Below are 20,156 nucleotides of genomic sequence, written 5' to 3'. Positions count from 1 at the left end.
AAGTATGTATAATAGTGTGGTATCTCTTTAAATAGTATATGAATGTAATATAGTATAGTTTTAATAAAGCTGTCATTCAGCTTTCTGATCTGGAGCCAGACATCATCATCTCTTCCCTGCATCCAGGGATCGCTGCATTGTTACTGTAGCTCATCATTGTGCCAGTGGCTTTGCTCTGAGCACGTGGCTCTCCAGCCTGAGTTGTGTGCTTTGCAAGGCAGGTTTTGCTGGCAGCAATGTTCTTCTTTCAAATGCCATTAGTTTTGATGGAAGGTAGGTATCACCATAGCTATGGGGTACCATTACATGAAATTCAGCAGCGATTATCCTGATTAAGGAGAATGAAGTTCGTTGCTTGTGGGGGCTGCACGATTAATTGAACTCATTGGAGGAGAGAAATGTAGGTAGTTTGTTTTCTTCAGCATAGTCACAGAATAATGAGGTTGGAAGTGACCTCTAAGATCATCAAGTCCAACCTATGCCCTAACACCTCTACTTGTCTATAGCACCAAGTACCATGTCCAAATGCCATGTGCTTTATATGTGACTGTGAAGAGTGAGTGTGGGGAACGGGAAGTGTGATAGAAAGTGATGGAGATTCTGACTGTGCCTTGGTTTTGACTAGAATTTTATAGCTTCAGATGCTGAGTGTGTCTCTTTGAGTCAGAGTAAGGCTTTGTAATACAGCTTTTTCTGAGATCAGTTCTTTTTCACAATATTCTGTAAGAGAAGTGCGGAAAGTTGCAGGTGGTTTTACTGGATAGTGTGAGATGAGGGCCCGAAGTGATGCAGGGCCCCCAGGCAAGTGCACAGCTGAGCCACTTTATTGTAAAATCCTGGGCTTTTAAAGCAGTTAGCTGGTTATTTGTTACATCCTTTTAAATCATAGGAATCATAATTCAACCAACCACCTTACACCACGATGTGAACACACTGTGTTTGCATAATATGTTTTCTATCTCTAATTCAGCTGAGTCACTTTCCCATAGTCCTTTTCTGCTTAGCCAAAGTAGGAGGCATGAGGCATGATTTTATAAAGTTTTCCCTTTGTGAGGTTGTACCTATATACAACAAAATAGAATAAATCTGTTATTCATAAAGGCTGGCATTTATGAAAGGATCTTGAGGCAGTGGCTGAAAACTGCAGGTAACAATCAAATTTAAATTTCATTTATGGTTTAGGCATACAGAGTAGGCAGCCTTGTCTGGATTCTGAAAAATGAAATTATTTATTGCCGATCCCCACAAAAAGGAGTGAGACGGGTGAATCAGTGGCAGTGTTTGAAATTTGTAGTCTTGGGATTAATCTGTGTATTAGTAAAGAAATACAGAGAAGAGGCATTTAAAGCTCTTCCAGAATTTTGTAATTTTGTCTGTAAGCTACAGGCAGTGATACAGATTTGCACAAGTGATTGTTTCCCTCAAAGAACACCTTTAGATTTGGTTTATTTTGTTATATGACCCTGGGGGTTTTTACTGTTTTTTCCCCTCTGGCAACCTTGGCAAGATGGTGAAAAGAGAAGTGACAAAACTATGGAGTGCCTGAAATCTCCCAGGTGTGCTGTAGTTGATGAAGGTGCCTGATGTGGTCTTAATGAGATTGGATGAGTGGGCAGCACGGTGTGATTAGAATTCAGCAATCAGAAAGTTGAGGTTATGTGTGTCAGAAGAAATTGTTTTGAAAGGAGCAAAATCGTGTTTGAGAAACTGGAGCCAGAGCTTGTGAATGACAGAATTTAGCACTGTGAAGAAGGCTTTTTAGGTCAGAGCTGTGTCAGTTTACTGAATATCAGAGGAGACCTAGTGATGAAGATATGTTGTTAAAACAAAACTTAATTAAATGCTTAACACCATTGGTTTAATGTGTCTTAATGAGAAACGTCCCATCTGGGAGTTTTCTTCCAGAACTTTGCTGCTATTTGCTTTGAGTTTTTTGCACAAGTCTCTTAACCATGAGTGTTTGTCAGGAATTTGTTGCTAGACTAGATGGGTCATCTTCCAGTGTCATGTCTATTCTTAGATGTTGAAAAAAGCTGTATATTTTTAATTGCTAGAATCTTTTTTAATTCTCTCAAGATTTTTCTAAGTAATCAGTTGATGTGACAGGCTTATTTATGACTTTACTTTATGTTCCTTTTAGTAAAACAACTCCTAATTCTTTCTTTAGTAGTACTTAGCATTTGCTAGTTATGTGCCTAGCACTGCCTTGAAATTAGACAAAACATGATACTGATTTCCATGAACTGGTTGATGTATTTGACATAGTTGAAATGTACTGCAATTGAGAATTTCTGCTCTACACCACACACATCATGTGAAGAGAAACCTTTGAAATAAAGATTCCTTCAGACTTGCTCCCAAAGTGATACCATACCCCAGCTTACAGAGATCTGCCAGAAGATGCTCTTCAAAATGCACAAGTGCAGCTTTACTCTGCCAGAATAACTAAAATCTGTTCCTTCATGCACTGCTGCTTAATTTGGATAGAGTTGCACTGCTGCTTAATTTGGATAGAGTTCCTGGTACAATTAGCTTCACTTTGTTTAACTGTAGTGCAGTTAAGTATAAATTTCTCTTACTCACACTGAGTGTTGATTGGCTAATCCTGCTTGTCTTGTTGGTGCACTCTGCCCCAACAAAAGCATTGTGATCATGAATTTCCCTCCCCTGTTTGATTGTTGGCCTTGCAGCCTGTTGTGGAACTCCTGATGGCACAGCAACCATGAGTGTGTAGAGCTGATAAAAAAAACAGCTAATCTGTGTGGACAGGCAGCCTTTGTTTATATTTCGAGTAATCGTGGGTAAGAGAGGGGAAAATACTTATGATTGTATTCACCCTAGAAAGCCAAGAAAATGGAGTTCCCTTCAGTCATAGCAGCAACTCTGCAGTGTAGCATGTGCAGTTTAACAAGTGTAATCTTCATCTCTTTGACTTTGTCTGGAATTGCTCAAAGGCTCACGGTAAAATCTGTTTAGTTCTGTTTTTGTTGCATGCTGTGAGTGCAAGGGGTTTCTTTGACAAAGGTGGTTTAGATGCAGGGGCATGGAGTGTTTGGTTGCAAATCTTATTCATGTCCATCATTGAGCAGTCCTGTTTATTTTCTTTCAGAGACCTCCCGGCATGACATGTCAGAAACAAGTGAGAATCCTGAGGTTGAGGTCACGCTTGAAGGTCAGTACTGTGGGTCCTTAATTTCAGGTTATTTGGGCAGTTTTCTGTCCAGGAAGTGTTTTCCAAAGGCTGTATTACTTGGCTCTGAATGAAGAGAATTGTGTGTTGGTGTTGAGTGTAGTTTGGATTGTGCACTGCTTGGTAAATGAACCTGGTGGACATGTATTAGAAAACCACAGTATACTGATGCATATTGGACTTGCTGGGCTGGTTTTGAAATGATGCCTGACAGCAATTTGTATCTTTTGTGACTTCTTCTTCTAGTGTTATTAATGAAAAATAGTCATTGAACGGAGAAGATGTTATAACATTCCTTCCTTCTGGAGAAAACATTGCTTTATAAACATGCTGTAGTAATATGTAACATTTGTAGTTACCAAATGCTTCTGGGCAGAATGGTACCAGAACAGAAAGGCAGTGTTGCAGGTGGTGTAAGTGGAGCCTCAAGGTGTCTGTCTAATACTGGTAACTCTGGGATCCAAGCCTTTGCACTGACCAGCTCCCTTTGTCATTGAAATGGCTCTAAAGCTGCAGAGCAGTGTTCCTGCTGTCCTCATGCTAGGATGTTGGTAGGAGGTGAGCTGTGTTTCTTGTATTTGTGAATGGGTGTCCTGTAAGTGCTTTAAAACACTGCTGAGATTGGCTTTTTCAGTGCTTGCTTGTGGAATTAGATTAGGAGCAGCCAATCAGCAATTTAGAAGTAGGCAGGGCATATAGGACAGTGTGGACACTTCTGGCATTACTTTCACTGTATTACAATGCATCTTATAAATAACTCCAACGTTATTTCAACTGAAAGTTTATATTAGACAAGTCCTTAAGTTCTGCTTCACCACAAAAGTAAAAGTGCTCTGTGAAGGTTTTCTGTGACAGAGTATAAGAGAACTGTATAAGTACAAGATTTGTCAATATGTGATCTTACTCTTGCTAAGTAAACCATACCCTTGGTGACATGGGCGCATGTTTTCCTGCATGTGAAATTAGTTTTGTCTGCTCTAACCATTTGTTCTCTCTGGGTTTGGAGGTATTGTTAATTGGGCAGTCTAAAAAGCACATTAGTTTAGGGAAGGTAGGGGTGGATTGGGAAGTGACTTGTTGAGTAGCAACTCACTGACACATTGCTAGGTTTTCTGTTCTCCTGTGTGTACACTTGTGTGTGATTAAGGTCAAGTTGATCTGTTTGATGATTTTAATTGGCTTTACACTGCTTTGGAAGTGAGTTTACAACATTTGAGGTCTTCAAGAGAAAACCTATGTACCGTCTTTTGAGCTCTGCTATGGAATGATATTACTTCCAGTTAGATAACAAAGGTAGTCCCTATCTGCACAATTTATTCTGTAATTCCTTTTGCTGGTGCATGGTCGTTTTCCAATCATGCGATGCCCAGTCCTGTTTCAGAAGCCAATGTTGTTTTCCTTAGGAAGTCCAGAAGCAGTTTTGTTTTTTGCTGTCTTGTGCTTTGCACAGGCCCTTTTGAAGTAACAAGTTGTTCCTTCACAGGTAAGATCAGGAGCTTTCTGAAGTTACTTATGTAAGTTAATGGTCGCAAAATTTGGTGCCCTCATAAGCACAATTCCTGATTCTTGTTAGATTTTTGAAATTCAAGGCTGTTCCAGTGCTTTACATTGATTCCCTGCACAAAAGCCCAAGTGATTTTTCTTTGATTTCTTTTAGATACTGACCAGCCATATGTACACCGTAGCAAGAGACGGAGGCGCACCCAGTCGGTTAATGAAGAGGCCAATAGTCAGAGGAGAAATGCAGAAGAGTTCAATTCTGGTAAGATGAAAGTTCAAGATGATTTTGTCACTCTGCTTTGTTTTATGAGAAGATTTTCTGTAATTTCGTGCTGCAGGTATGAATCATGTTAGTGGAAGCCTTCCTTTAAGAGCCATGGACTCTCTGCGTAGATGAATTGCAGCAGTATAATCATCATCATAGACTACCACTCTTGTTTTTTGTTATTTGACGTGATGACGAAATTAGAGGCACAGGAAATTGGGATCTTTTGGTTGTGTCCTTTCCTGATCCCTTCTGTTTGGTTCTCCACAGGAATGCATCCATGTGGTTCAATTTAGTCTGGTTAAAGATGCTTCACCTTGGATTATTTGTGTACCTCTCCATTATTCTGTGGTTTGGTTTGGTTTGGTTTGGTTTAGGGACTCATTCATCTGTCTACGTATATAAGGTTCTGTGCACTCAGGATTATGTTTTATATGTGATGGTTTAGAAAGCAGCCCCTGAAGTTCTGAAAACAGTTTTCCCTTTGTAAGGCTTTGCCTTGCAGGGTAAGGTTCTACCTTGCAAGGGCATGGAGTGTTTTGTTGAAAATGTTTTCCATGTCAATCATGGAGCAGTCCTGTCATTCTCTTTCAGATTCTTCCCAGCATGACTCCTCAGAAGCAAGTGAGGTTTCTGAGGCTGAACTCTCTAGTGAAGGTCAGTACCCCACATATTTGATTTCAGTTGGCTGCTTTTTTTCCTATCTAAATTGTATTTTTCAGAGCCTGTATTACTTGGCTCTGAATGAAGTGACTTGTATGTTGGTGTTGAGTGTAGTTTTGGTTGTGAACTGCTTGGTAAACGAAACTGGTACAGATGTATTAGGAAACCACAATATGCTGAAGCATATTGGATTTGGTGGGCTGGTTTTGAAATGATGCCTGACAGCAATTTGTATCTTTTGTGACTTCTTTGAGTTCTGGTAATGAAAAATAGTCATTGAACGGAGAAGATGTTATAACATTCCTTCCTTCTGGAGAACACATTGCTTTATAAACACCTGTAGTTATATGTAACATTTGTAGTTAACAAATGCTTCTGGGCAGAATGGTACCAGAACAGAAAGGCAGTGTTGCAGGTGGCAATTGGAGCCTCAAGGTGTCTGTCTAATACTGGTAACTCTGAGATCCAAACCTTTGCACTGACCAGCTCCCTTTGTCATTGAAATGGCTCTAAAGCTGCAGAGCAGTGTCCCTGCTGTCCTCATGCTAGGATGTTGGTAGGAGGTGAGCTGTGTTTCTTGTATTTGTGTATGAGTGTCCTGTAAGTGGCTAAAAACATTGCTGAGATTGGCTTTTTCAGTGCTTGCTTGTGGAATTAGATTAGGAGCAGCCAATCAGCAATTTCGAAAGTAGGCAGGGCATTTGGGAGAAAGTGGACACTTTTTACTTTACATTCACCATATTAGAGTGCAACATGGAAATAACTGCAATGTTACCTCAACAGAATAATGTATATGAGAAGAGTCATTAAGTTCTGCTTAATGACTTAAAGACCTTTACCCCAAAAGTAAAAGTGCTCTGCAAAGGTTTTCTGTGACAGAGTATAAGAGAACTGTATAGGTACAAGATTTGTCAATATGTGATAGTCTTCTTGCTAAGTATACATAGGTACTCTTGTTTAGTGGCATGGATACATGTTCTTCTGCATGTGAAATTAGTTTTCTTTGTCTGCTCTAACCATTTGTTCTCTCTGAGTTTGGAGGTATTTTCAATTGGGCAGTCGTTAAGCTTAAGGAAGATGAGGGTGGATTGGGAAGTGACAGGCTTAGTAGCAGCTCTCTGACACTTTGCGTGTTTTGCTATTCTCCTGCCTCTCCACCTGTGTATGTTTAAGGCAGATTTGACCAGTTTGATGTAGTTCTTTAGCAACCATTGGTTTTACACTGGTTTAAATGTGGTTTTAGAACATTTGAGCTCTTCAAGACAAAACCTATGTACTGTCTTTTGAGCTCTACTATGGAATGATATTTCTTCCAGTTAGATAACAAAGGTATTCCCTATCTGCACAATTTATACTGTGATTCCTTTTGCTGGTGCATGGTTGTTTTCCCATCATGCGATGCCCAGTCCTGTTTGAGAAGCCAATGTTGTTTTTCTTAGGGAATCTAGAAGCAGTTTTGTTTTTTGCTGTCTTGTGCTTTGCACCGGCCCTTTTGAAGGAGCAAGTTGTTCCTTCACAGGTAAGATCAGGAGCTTTCTGAAGTTACTCATGTAAGTAATTTATTGCAAAATGTGTTGTCCTGCTAAGCAGAGTTCCTTTTTTCTGTTTTAGTTTTGTAATTAAAAGCAGTTCCAGTGCTGTACACAAGTTTCCTTTACCAAAACCCTGTGATTTTCTTTTTGTCTGTTTAAGATAATGATGATGATTATGTACCCCGTGAGAGGAGACAGAGGAGCCCCAGGTCAGCTAGCAGCTCAGGCGACAGTGGGAGAAGCAAAGGAACACAGTTCAATTTTGGTAAGATCAAAATTCAGGATGATTTTATTTTAGTGCTTTGTTTTATGGAAAGGTTTTGTGTAATTTTGTACTGTAGGAGTGAGACATGTTAGTGCAAGCCTTGAATGAAGAGCCCTGGGTTATGTGTAGGTGAATTGCAGCAGTATAATCATCACTGTAGGCTTCCATGGTTGTATTTTGTTATTTGACATGACGATGTAATTGGACGCACAGGTTTGGATTTGGATAAACTTATTTTTTACAGCTATATTTTCTTTCAGAAATAGGATTTCTTTGAGTATTTTGCTATACCAGGACTTGGAGAAATAATGGATTGAAGTAGAGTATGGTAGATGCCTCCTGATCCATGTAGTTGTACAGATTTCCACCAAAACAACTTCATGTACTTTCTATAAGCTTTATCAAGCTTTTCAGCACTCAAATCTAGATGACTATCAACAGTACCTATAAACTGCCTTTATCCCTGGACTCAGCAAGAGCTGATGACTGAGCCATCAAAGAGAGAAATCATTTTTGGAAGTTACTTTAACCTAGTTTTCGTGGTGTTTATTTGAACTTCATTTAATATACATCTTTCAGAAGTAATCTTTAGCATTTTATTCTGTACCTTGCTTTTTCTTTTTTTTTAATGCATCCATACAGTTTAAGCTGTAGTCTGTGCTGTACTCAGCAGGCACTTGTTTGCAAGTAAAAGTACACAGTTCGTATTTCACTTAGTGGTAACACAGATTTTACAAGATATTCTGAGTTTTGTTGTAGTCTGACATGGCCTCCTCTTTTCTTTGCAGACCGATGGAATTCGCGAATTACAGACTTGAGAACGGAAGTTGAAGAGCTGTTTGAAAAGAAATATGGTATGTGTTACACACCTTTCCAAGCCATTGCCTGTAGTCCTTTGTCACAGCAAGTTACAGACTGCTCTTTGGCATGCATCTTGTTCTTGGCTCAGGAGCACACCAGGACTGACAGCACCAAAGGGCTAAATACTGTTAGAAGACATAAAATTGAGGAAAGTAGTTTTTTTTTGATGAGCAGAGTAATTTCAAAATAGGATATCTGTGATTGGCACCAAAGTGTGAAACTTTAATTTATTTTTTAGTTGTGCTCAGTCTCCTGAAGCACCTGCATGCTCAGGTATCTTGGGCACCCACATTTGAGGGAGCTGTCCTTTCCTCTGCAATTACACTGAGACTTTGAGAGAAAGAATCTTTAGAGTGGCACTGAAGAGAGGCTGCCACTCACTGGCTGCTCATTTCTGATGATGATTTTTTTACAGTGAAGCAAAATTATATATCCTAATGGGTCTTGGAAAGAAAAAGCAGCAGATGTATTAGACTTTGGAATTTGTCTCCAAATGCTGCACTTAGATATGTTTTGTGTCCACATATCAGAAACTACAACAGCATCAGCAAAGATTTAAAAATAAATGCTGATGTGTCTCTGCCATGAAAAGTGGAAATCCTTTCAGAATAGACCTTGTGATTTCTAGTTACTACATGTTTGGGATGTGACTATCTGACATTTAAACAGCCCACTGAAAACAACTTGCACCAAGGTAATACAGTTCAGAATCTGATTGACTGTATTTTAATTTTTCTAGAAAGGGGCATAATTCTTAGTGAATTGCTTTAATTTTGATTTTGATGTTTGCATATAGCAAAGTTGAAGAAAATTAAGTTGGTTTAACACAATTTAAGAGATAGACACCATGGAATGAATTGTGTCCCATTATGGTATTAACCAATCCCTTTCCAGCAATACTAAACTTAAGTAGGTGTAAGTGAAAAAATAACAGTATAATTATAAGCAAAACAGCAACGGGCAAAAAGTAAGAGTAAATAATCATTAATTACAAATTTGCTAAATGTCTGGAAGTTCATGGCAACAATGGGAAATCTGGAATGGTGGGGTATGGCCCCCCTTTCCCAAGTTGCTAGTTATTTGCATTTCATTTGTTTCAAAGATTTCATTAGGAGGGCCATGCTTTTTTCAGCATGTGGTTTTTTGATTTCATTAGTGGTTCTTTGGATTTCTAAAATACACAGAAACTTTAGGAATTCACTGAAAGGAAGGGATGTGTACTCCTACTCCAAGGCATTAATGACTTGTAAGCCAATAGTAGTAACAAATAGTAACAGAGATACTGAACTGAAACATGCTTGGTTTATCATAAAATCTAAATAACTTCATCTTTCAAAATGCTCTATTAAGCAAAACCAAAATGGTGAGAATCTTCACTCTAACAGGTGCGGTCACTGTTATTAAATGTTTACATGAAGGGATAAGAGGACACTCTGCATATGTTTGCAGGACTGCAGTTTGTTTACTGTGAATCAAAGTGATTTTGCTATTAAATAAAGTTCCTCACAACATGAATGCTTGAATGTTTAAATGTGCTGAGGGGTTATTGCCTGTATGCTAATTATAATGTTCATCAGAGTGATATCAAACAGGTGATTGAGTAGAGCCACAAGCTAGTCTAATGTTAGTATTCTCCTTTTTCATTAAAGCTGAAGCTGTAAAAGCAAATGGCCCAGTGTCTATTCCATACACAAGCTTCCTGTCACACCCAGAAGATTTATATGTGGAAGGGCTGCCAGATGGGATTCCCTTCAGGCGCCCAGCCACGTACGGCATTCCCCGGCTGGAGAGGATACTGCTGGCAAAGGACAGAATCCAGTTTGTCATTAAAAAGTAAGCAGTTACATTTTTGTTTCTACATCACTCATTGCTTTCTGCTGGTTCCACTTTGCTTCATTTTTCTTCGTGGAATTTCAGACTGGTTTCTACTGACATATTAATTTATGGTACTAAGGAGTAGTTTTTAGTTATGCCCATTTTGACATATTCAGATTATCAGACCAGTGGACCACTCAGAGTGGTGGTGGAGAGATCTCTGGACAGATCTCTTCAATATTATGGACTTCTTGTCAGTACCTCTTTGTACTGTTCAGATCTATGCAACTGCAATACATGTTGAAAGCCATTGACTTTGGGATATTTGATCCTATCTGAGAATCCTGGCCTAATTTCAATTTATGCTTTTTTTTTTTAAATTTGTTGGAATGTTGTATCAGTGTGTCTGTGGCTGTATTTGTATAAAGCATTTCCCAGGGGAAAGCTTGAGACCAACACACAGCTGCTGGTTCCTGTGGTTTAGGTGTCCCTGGTGTGTCTGGAGGTGGATCAGGTAGTGTACATGAAGGATATCTCAGAGGGAGACTGATTGAAGTTTAAAGGAAGCTTCAGTGAGTAACAGCTGATGTTTTCCTGTGTTCAGTGGTGGGCCTAGTCCGAGAGTTTTTGAAATGGACAGGAATCTGCTGATTGCAATGGTCAGGCTCAGAACTGGGGGTAGTGGCAGCCCCTGCCTCTGTGCATGCTGCCTTTACCATGGGTGCTAGTTGCTTACATTTGAGAGGAGCATGGTAAGTTTCTATCATCCTAATGCTTGCAGCTAACTAGAAAAGGAAGAAGTGTAGATCTACCTTGTGTCCCATTTAAAATCAGATATCATACATAGATCTAATTATTGATGCAATTCTGGCACTCACTTTTGTCAAATATGTCTTAGTTGTTTACAGAAATTAATTTTTGGTGTTCATTGATTTTGAAATGTGTAACCAGAGCAGCTGAAAATCTAGTTTGGCTCTGTGAGAAACATCAAAATGTTTAATTTTTTGTTTGTTCAACTGTGGATAAAATTAGATATATTTTGGAAAGTTTACTCTTTTAGAGATTAAATTTTGAATTTGTATCTTTATTTCTGATTAAATGTACCTCACAATGCAGAGGTAAGTTTAATGGAAGCTGTTTGTCACCATGAAATGGGTAGATACCCATAGTCACCAGATACGGGTATTGGGCATGAAAAATGTTTTGTCAGTAGGGTTCCAGTCAGCTCATACAATACTTTGGTGTTACTTGGAATTTAGTGCTGGGGATCATGATGTCCCCTGGGAGGTTTTTTGGTTTTGATCCTTCAGTAAGGAGTAACTTGAGGCTGTAGCTGGAGGCTAGTTTCTCAGCTGTTTTCTGTCACTGGTGAAACATGCACCTTAAATCTTTCAGGCCTGAACTTCTGAATTCGACAGAGGCTCCAGAGGCCAATACAGTTTCAACAGGTATGTTTTCAAATGTGTGAGTGGTACAAGCACAGTGTGATATTCCTATTTGTCCTATATACTCATAGTCTTCTGTTGTAAAAAGTATATCAAAGACTGTATTAAGGATCTAAATTAAATAAAGCAGGCATACCATAAAGATGTCTATTTAACGTGTGTGCAGGAAGCTTTTCCTGAAGTATAAGTTAACTTAGTGTATTGAGTCTTAATAACCTACTGTACCTTCAAGCACAAAATATAACTACATAAATAGTAGGTAGGCTAGTAACAGAGTTTTAACTAGACTCTTATGTGGCTTTTTAAATTAGCCTTTTTTCTGTTGTTTTAATAATTTTTGATACAGTTGTATTGATTATGAAGGCAAAACAAGTACATTGCTCAACTCATAAAACCCCTGTAGCTAAGAAAACGAGTTTTAACCAGTTTCTATGGCACAGGGTTCTGAACAATTGCTTATATGGCTTGTCATCACTTGCTATCACTTGATAGAGATACGTGTGCCCTCTGCATTGTCTCTAATAAGAGAAGAGAGCATCCCTGGGAGCTGTCAATAACATCTCAGAGAACACAGAAGACAGGAGCTGCCTGAGCCTCCTTTTCTGCAGTTTTCTTCCAGTTTGGATTCCCCCTTTCCCAGCAACTTGTTATCTCCTCTGCTGCTCCCTGTGTCCACTGCCATCTCAGGAGACAGAGCTATGGAGTCCCTGCTCTCTCAGCTCCTTGTGGCTCCATGTCCAACTCCTGCTCTGTCCATAGGCCCTGATAGCTTGTGTCCCCAGCAGGAAAGGAATGGGATGAGCATGGAACCTGTATTTTGACTGGCAGAGGAAAAGATGATTTTCATTTGCATTTCTGTGGGAAGCAAGCTGGTCCAGGAGGGTTTTGTAGAATGGCCTCAGTCCTGAGACACTGAGAAGATGGATACTGGCTGCAAGACAGACCAGCAGGATCTCAAGAATGGCTGGAAAATTGTCAGCTGGTGCTTATGCTGATAGCCCAGTCTGGTGCAAGTATGGAACACAAGTCATTGCTTTTGCACTCTGACTAAACCCATGGTGTGGCAGCTGGCCAACGGCTTCTCTGAGACTGGGAACCTTCACTTGTTGGTCACAAAGACATGCATATTCAGGAGCAAAAAGGGATTTGTATTATATATGCTTTGATCCTTTAAAAGCAAATTTTCATGCCATACACATGCCTAATTCTGCACTGACTATCAATACATTCTTCAGGAAATGAAACTATTGAAAAACTCCAAGTGGAATCTGCAGTTTGGAGATGGCTGATGAAAGTATTACAGTTCTTCAGGCCAATACACTGTGTGTATTTTGTAGCAAGAGTGATGTCACTGCTTCAGTGGAGTTTTGTCAGTTTTAATATTCTGTTATTATTTTATGATTATTTTTTTCTAGTTCCAAATTGAATCCATACTTCTTACATGCAGCATTTATGTGTTACCTGAAAATCCAGAATGATTATGCATTGTATAAACTGAACAACTAAAAATATAACTAATATAATTAAGGAATGTTGGTTTTGTTCTGTGTCAGTCTCAAATACAGTGAAAGAGGACTGGCATTCCAGAGTCACCAAACTGAGAATGGCAGTAGATCAACTTTTCTGTAGATTGTATGGTAAGTACAGTATAATTATCTTCTTTTCTGATTGGCTTTATATTTCTTGAAGGTTGCTTTCATTCCTTCCTTTGAACGTCTGTGTGAATGAGACCTTTGTTAAGATTGTTTTTCCAAGTATTTAAAATTCTGGCAGTTCAGTGAAAAAGAATGTTTTAGTTTACTGCTTATACAAGGCAAATTCATAGTTTAAAAAGAATTTTAAGTCTTACATATACAGCTCTTCTGATTGTTCTTGATTCCTTCCTGTTTGGATGGAAACATATTCATCACCTTTGGTGGTGAATAAAACACCCGTTTACTTACATCCACTGCAATATCATCATAATTAGTATTAAAACATTTTTGGGTTAATTTTTATGTTCTGTCCAATATGAAAAAACAGTCAACTTTGTAAGACTTAGAATAAACTTTTTCATGATACTCTATAACAGATTACCAACTTTGGATAAAACAAATGTATTATGCCCCAGTAAGCAGTCCAGTCTGGTATTGTGACTGCCCAACAGCAGCATCATACAATATGGCAATTTTTTTACATTTTTTACGTGCAGAGACTTGGGTTTTGTTGGATTTAGATGTCCTGCATTGTTCCACATTTTAAGAACACAATTGTTCTTAAATTGTACAGGAATTTAAATTAGGCTACAGCCTGAGCAGTTGGTATCAGCTAGCTTTTAATAACAGTTGATTGGCCAATCTGTCCAGTTACTAGATGTATTTTGTTCCAACAGCCAAGGCTTTGGGCAGCAATGAACCCAAAGCTGTTCCATACAAGAAATTTGAAGCTCATCCGACTGACCTCTACGTTGAAGGGCTGCCAGAGAATGTCTCATTTAAGAGTCCCTCCTGGTATGGAATCCCTTGCCTTGAACAAATAATTCAAATGGGCGACAGAATAAAATTTGTGATCAAAAGGTAAGTCTAAACATGGAACTTTTTATAAAGAAGAGTCCAAACAAACACTCTTTATGTAATCAAGCACTTGGTTTCATTAAGTCATGAAGCATTTGGACTCTAGTTACCAAATAGGCAAAATGAGTATTCTGCATCATGAAGTGGGCATTTGCAATCTAGACAAATATTTCAGAATATGTTTTGCATATCTATTAGCATGTTGACATGTGTGAAAAACATAATGGAAAAATTCAAACTCTTCAATTCATGTCATAATGGGTAGTGGTATTTAATTTATGACAAGAATAAGCGGATTATTTGTGTCCTGGTTGCAGGCCAGAGCTACTAAATCATTCTTCAAATGAAGTTACTCCGCCCAGGTCAAACCCTCAAGGTAAGTAAGACAGGTGCTGTCTCCAAGTGGGAATGGAAGGGTTTGATGGGGAAATGCATCTAGATGAATGCAGTATTTTTCAAAAAGTAACCCATGTTTGATGAGCATGCTGACATATTCTTCATGAGGGTTGGAAGGAATAAACTGATCACTGTGAATGTGGATGGCTTCCTGGATTGTGAAATCCTGATGCAGTCCGAGCTGCCTTTGAATAACTAGGCTGGGTCACCTTCAGAGCCCCAGAGAACTGGAATTACTGTCCTGGCCTGAATCAAAGGTCTGGTATCCCTTGGGATTTCACTGGTGACCCTGAGCTCTTGCAGGTCTCTGTGGGGAAGGAATTGTAAGGACTACTTGAAAGCATGATGTGCCTTTAACAGGGAGAAGAATCAGTTTGGGATTTATATCTGAATGCTTTGAAGTGTCTTGGTGCTTTCTTAATATAGGAACATGCAATCGAGATCTCATTGGGTTTTTTGCATGTAGTAAGAACACAAGCCAATATTCAGGGCTTCCTATGCTTTTAGCTTGCTGGAGGAAAAAAATAAAAAGAAGGGATATGATTTGATATGATTTAATAATCATGCAAGCAGTAGTCACCTTACATCAGCACAATGTATTGTGGATTTTTTTTTTATTATTTTAGTAAAAAACTCATAATCAATAAGAGGGTAGTTAAATAGAAAAGGCTGTTTTTCTTGTGGAGCAAGAAAAGGCAGCATCCACCTTCTCTGCTGGGGGCTCCTCCAGGGCTGCAGGTGGGTCTGTGCCCCCCATCCCTCCATGGCTGCAGGGCACAGCTGCCTCTCCACGGGCAGCGCCAGGGGCTGCAGGGGAATCCCAGCCCTGGCACCTGGAGCAGCTCCTGGCCCTTGTTCTCCACTGATCTTAGTTTCTGCACAGTTTTTCCTCTCACATGTTCTCACCCTGCTTTTCTCTGGCAGCAGCTACCACTGCACCACTACATTTTTTGTTCTTAAATCTTCTATCACAGAGGCATTACCACCGTTTCTAATTGGCCCAGCCTTGACCAGTGGCTCGTCCATCTTTGGAGCCACCAAGGCATAGAAGAAGCTTCTGTCAGCTTCTCACAGAAGCCACCCTTGTAACCCCCTTGCTACCAAAAACCAGGCCATGCAAAACCCCTACAGTGCTGTTTGTTAGGGGAAAAAAAGTGCTTTTTATTGGACATCCTTTTCTTTCTTCTCTGTCTGAGTTCTAAATTGTCTGTGCTGGCTAGCACTCCTATAATTGGCTTTTATTTACAATAGAGAATAGAACTGAATATGGTTTTTTAAATACTAATCAAAATGTATTTAAAGCATTCTTTAAATCCTCATGTTCTACTCTAAAGAATGTTATTATTCACTGTGCTTAATTAATTCCAGTTTTGTAAGAACCACTAAAATAATTTCTTCCTGCATCTGAGGGCTCTGAAGAACAAGTTGTTCTGCTAGGGTCAGTGTTTGAAATTCATAACTACATTTAAATAGATTTTTCATTATGTAGAGGAAATTGCACGTATCATTTAAGCTGCTATTAATAGTAATTACTCATTGTGTGTCCCTGTCTAATCAGATGTAGTTGTGTTGTTAATTTTCATGTTCTTAAGTTGAAAGAAGTATGCTCAAATGTACCTCTGTATCTAGAGCTGGGTGATTCTCTTGACACCTGTTTCTGGTTTTCAGCGAGAGAAGATTGGAATTCCAAGATCACAAAGCTAAGAAAGCAAGTCGAAGATATATTTAGTAAGAAGTTTGGTAAGTGAAATGCTAAATGAACTGTTCTGTAATGCTGCTGCATTTTAAAACTCCTCTGTTTAAATGTTACAGTATGTACTTAAGCATCAGAAGTATACTAGAACAGATATGGAAATCCTCTTACCTATGTTTTACTTACTCCTTCCTATAACTCACATAAATGTTTTTATAACAGTATCCTAGGCCATAATTTTTCCAGTTGTGTGACGAGATGATTGCACAAAAGCTTTTGGATGAAAAGAATTTCTCAAAATAAAACATTAGGCACTGTAGGCCTATATTAGAAATTATCTGTAACAAGATGGGCCAAGTTCCCATTTGCAGTTACTCCACAGAAAATAATAGGGAATCTGTCCAAATATATTTAAATATTTCTATTTTTTTTTTCCAGGGGGCTTGTTAGCTTTGAGTAGCAGAGCTTCTGTAAGACAAGATTCTTAAAATCACTTGAGATAAAATTCCACCCATTTAAGTTTGTAATATATCATTTAATCTTTATTTGCAGCCAAAGCACTGGGGCTTTCAGTTTCAGAGTCAGTGAAAGTTCCCTATTCCATGTTTGAATCAAACCCTGAGTCCTTGGTTGTTGAAGGCTTGCCAGAAGGAGTCCCCTTCAGGAGTCCCACGTGGTTTGGAATTCCACGCCTTGAAAGAATCATCCGTGGGAGTAGCAAAATCAAATTTGTTATTAAGAAGTAAGTTTGTGATCTAGTTATTTTTACCTCTAATTTTGAAGTTATTTGACTTCATTCCCAGCAACTCTGGGCTTTAAATGGTACCTAAACTCTGCTTCCATGAAACACAAAGAATATTTTGCACATATGTTTTATCTCATACAAGGACATACATTCCTCATTAAATTTCTGTAGATGTTGTGTGTTTCATGCATCAAGAATTGAGGGGGGGAAATGGTCTTGTACCTGGAAGCTGTCTGTGTTCCTTTTTTTTTTTCTCTGTATTTTTCTTTGCTTGAAGTAAACCCAGAAGAAAATTGCAGAATAGAAAATACAGCTTTATATTTTCTAATTTTTTATTGTTATAGTAGATGGAGAGTCATCCATGCTTCTAACAGAATTTCCTTGTAGAGGGCTGATGTTATGTGAATTGCAACTCAGCTGAATTCCAAGAAATTTGTAGCTTTTTGCTGTGTGACTTGTCTTGCAATTGATTGGATTTGTTCTGTTCAACTTCTAGGCCTGAGCTTATCATATCCCATTTGCCTCTAAGACTGGCTAGTAAACTAAAGAAGAAAGGTAAGCAACTAAATATTATTTGCTGCCATCCATTTGTAAATACTTTGTTTCTTCTGCTTCCCTAGCAGACTGAGATATCTTTGTGGTGGAAAAATACAGGTGTTGTAAATAAAAGACATTATTTCAGATGATCTAGCATAGTTGTCTCTAAATCTGGTATTATTTGAGAAAGACACTCAAACCATAAATATATCTGCTTTTTTACTTGACTGTTCTAGTACAGAAAATGGAATTTACTCAATTTTGACAAGTTTTATCTCACTTTTAATGGCTTCAACTATTTTTAGCTAAGAGCTGTGAACTGCTGTAAATAATAGTGGTGTTTTATAAGAAGGGAATAAAAGAATCTTTTGTCTGTAGAAAATTCAGATGTTAGTAATTTTTGGGGGTTTTAGATAATAAAAAGTACCAAAGCTCTTCTTCACACTTAGAAAAAACTAAGTTTTTTGTTCTGAATTAGTGGAAAATCTAAGTGTATCTTTTTCAAGAGCACTAAACCTACTTCTTAAGATTGTGAGCATGACTGTATTGTTCAGGTTTTACTATGCAGACTGTACTTAGTTCAGTCTGTTAGAATTCTCAAAATACAGCTGTTCTTTTGTTAGGTGTGCAAAATTTATGCTTTTACACCTTGTGTTCTTTTGGTTTCCAGGAATTAGTCCAGAGAGTCCCAGAAGGTCACGAAGTTCTTCAGAAAATTCAAGTGTCCCAGAGATTGAAGTTACTATTGAAGACAGTAAGGAAGAAATAAATATTCTTCTGGTGTTCTTTTATTGTAGTCTTCTATATTTTCTGTTTTTCTAAGCTTTCATAACTCATAAGTAACATGCACCTCACCTACTCTTGAAGGCTCCAGCTACACTTCAATATAAAAATACCTTTCTTTTTCATTTCTGAAACAAACTGGATACTGTGTAGATGATGCTTAGGTAAAATGTTGCAGTTTGGCAGCTTGCTTGGGTCCTTATTCCAAGCAGAGATGTGGGAACTGATGTAGTCCTGAGCAGAGAGATCACAGATGTGGTCAGTAGCATTAAATGCTTAAATACAACTCTAAAACTTCCTAAAGGCTTTTTTTTTTTTTTCATTCTACTCTTGATTCAGAATTGAAGATTTCTCTCGTAATCAAGTTTGATGCATTGTTCTTTTTGTATGATGTCTTGTTTCTGCTCTCTGCATTATATATGTAATGTCTCTTCATAGGTCCTCAGAAAGAGCAAAGTCATTCTGATGCTAGTGACTCCAATCCAAATTTTAAGCAACAAGGAAAAGAGTTTTCTTTTGGTAAGTGTTGGGGGAATTAGCACAGATGCATTCCTTTAATGTTGGTATGGAACACCTGGATTATATATCAGATATTTTGAGTTCGTGTTCTGATGTACAGTTAGTGAATGACTGAAGTCCTCACTTTTGTGTTAATTCAGTTCTTCATTATGTGGAATAATCTGCAGTAGAGAAATCATGGATGATCTGTGGAGTATGCTGTACAAATGCAGCCCAGATCCATTAGATATTATTGATTCAGGTGCAGAGTCAGTTTTGGATTTTTGCTGGTGTGTTACTGCACAGTGCTGCAGACCCTTGAAGGACTTTTCTGCTGCAAAGTACCACCGAGTGCATAAACCCAGCTGAAATGTGCATAAATTTCATAAGCTCTCCACAAATTTGAAATATTGACATCCCTGTGCAGAGATACCTAGGTGGGCTGTAGGGACCAGGAAGAATTTGAACTGACATTAGCAAGCCATGACCTGTCAGAGCTGATTACGCATGATTGCCGTGATTGACCTCTCCAGTTCTGGAAAATCAGTAAAGGAAAAGCTGGACATGACTGAAAATCTTATAGTTGTGTTTATGAATGTAGGCCAGAGCTTTTTGGCCATGGAGGCCCAGGCCTGTTAGTGCAGTGGTCTGGAACAGAAATCTCAGTATTAAAAGCAGGGTCAATTTGCAGTCCAGAAAAATTCTTCATTGTCAAGCAAGATGAGTGACTGTGTTCAAAGTAACTGTAAGTAGTTCTGTCTCAGTGAACCTTTTCTTCAGCATACTTACATTCTGAGTTTATTTGCTTATGTTTGTGTAGGAATTTGCTGTTATTTGCTTTATCTTTTTTGTCCCCTATGCTATCTTTTTAGCTGTATGGTCAAAAAATCTATAAGAAAGGAATTATTTCCTCCTACCAAGCCAATAGAGCATGAATGGGATACTGACTTGGCATGGGTGGTATTCATAGTCAGAGTTGCATACAGTTTTCTTGGACTTTCCTGTTGCTGTTAGACCTAGGTGGTTTTTTTTTTATCTGCAACTTTTTTTAACTTTAGAGTGAGGTTTTAGTTTTGTAGACCAGCCATGGACCACTTAGTGCAGCCACAAGTAAACTGGTTTAGAAATTGCTCTGATGGGTGTCAGAAAAAAAATGCTTAAATTAAATGGACATTTAATCTCACAGTTCCTAAAGTAGGAACTGTGCTAGAGATAAAAGTTCTCAGGAGAGAAGAATGTGTTTCAGGGCTGTGTCATTGAAGATATGAGGAACTTCCTGCCACTATTTTGGGTGCTGGTCCAGATGAGTAAATTTTCTGCTCTCTGATAGTAAAGTTTCTGCTGTCTGGTAGTAAATTTTCTGCTGTCTGATAGTAACTTTGGATCACGCTTGGATTAATTTTGCTTTTAATCACT

At 38.5% G+C, this 20,156-nt stretch overlaps 1 protein-coding gene across 5 annotated transcripts in view; it reads left to right on the top strand.

Moving 5' to 3' along the window:
- GTF2I (general transcription factor IIi) overlaps nucleotides 1–20,156 on the top strand; it is an 87,197-nt gene that overhangs the window by 53,273 nt on the left and 13,768 nt on the right. For all 5 annotated transcript variants that reach the window (XM_030287842.4, XM_072916789.1, XM_072916790.1 and 2 more), the window contains 15 exons: nucleotides 3,110–3,172; nucleotides 4,848–4,952; nucleotides 5,550–5,612; nucleotides 7,311–7,415; nucleotides 8,204–8,269; nucleotides 9,926–10,109; nucleotides 11,487–11,539; nucleotides 13,090–13,173; nucleotides 13,908–14,091; nucleotides 14,406–14,464; nucleotides 16,153–16,224; nucleotides 16,730–16,919; nucleotides 17,419–17,477; nucleotides 18,130–18,213; nucleotides 18,681–18,761. In XM_030287842.4, coding sequence (XP_030143702.4) covers nucleotides 3,110–3,172; nucleotides 4,848–4,952; nucleotides 5,550–5,612; nucleotides 7,311–7,415; nucleotides 8,204–8,269; nucleotides 9,926–10,109; nucleotides 11,487–11,539; nucleotides 13,090–13,173; nucleotides 13,908–14,091; nucleotides 14,406–14,464; nucleotides 16,153–16,224; nucleotides 16,730–16,919; nucleotides 17,419–17,477; nucleotides 18,130–18,213; nucleotides 18,681–18,761 — 1,452 coding nt within the window. The remainder of the gene's footprint in view (nucleotides 1–3,109; nucleotides 3,173–4,847; nucleotides 4,953–5,549; nucleotides 5,613–7,310; nucleotides 7,416–8,203; nucleotides 8,270–9,925; nucleotides 10,110–11,486; nucleotides 11,540–13,089; nucleotides 13,174–13,907; nucleotides 14,092–14,405; nucleotides 14,465–16,152; nucleotides 16,225–16,729; nucleotides 16,920–17,418; nucleotides 17,478–18,129; nucleotides 18,214–18,680; nucleotides 18,762–20,156) is intronic.

The sequence above is a fragment of the Taeniopygia guttata genome, chromosome 19, assembly GCF_048771995.1.
Source record: "Taeniopygia guttata chromosome 19, bTaeGut7.mat, whole genome shotgun sequence".
NCBI lineage: Eukaryota > Metazoa > Chordata > Aves > Passeriformes > Estrildidae > Taeniopygia > Taeniopygia guttata.
The sequence above is the reverse complement of the archived record's forward strand: the minus strand, read 5'-3'. Positions and strand labels throughout refer to the sequence as shown.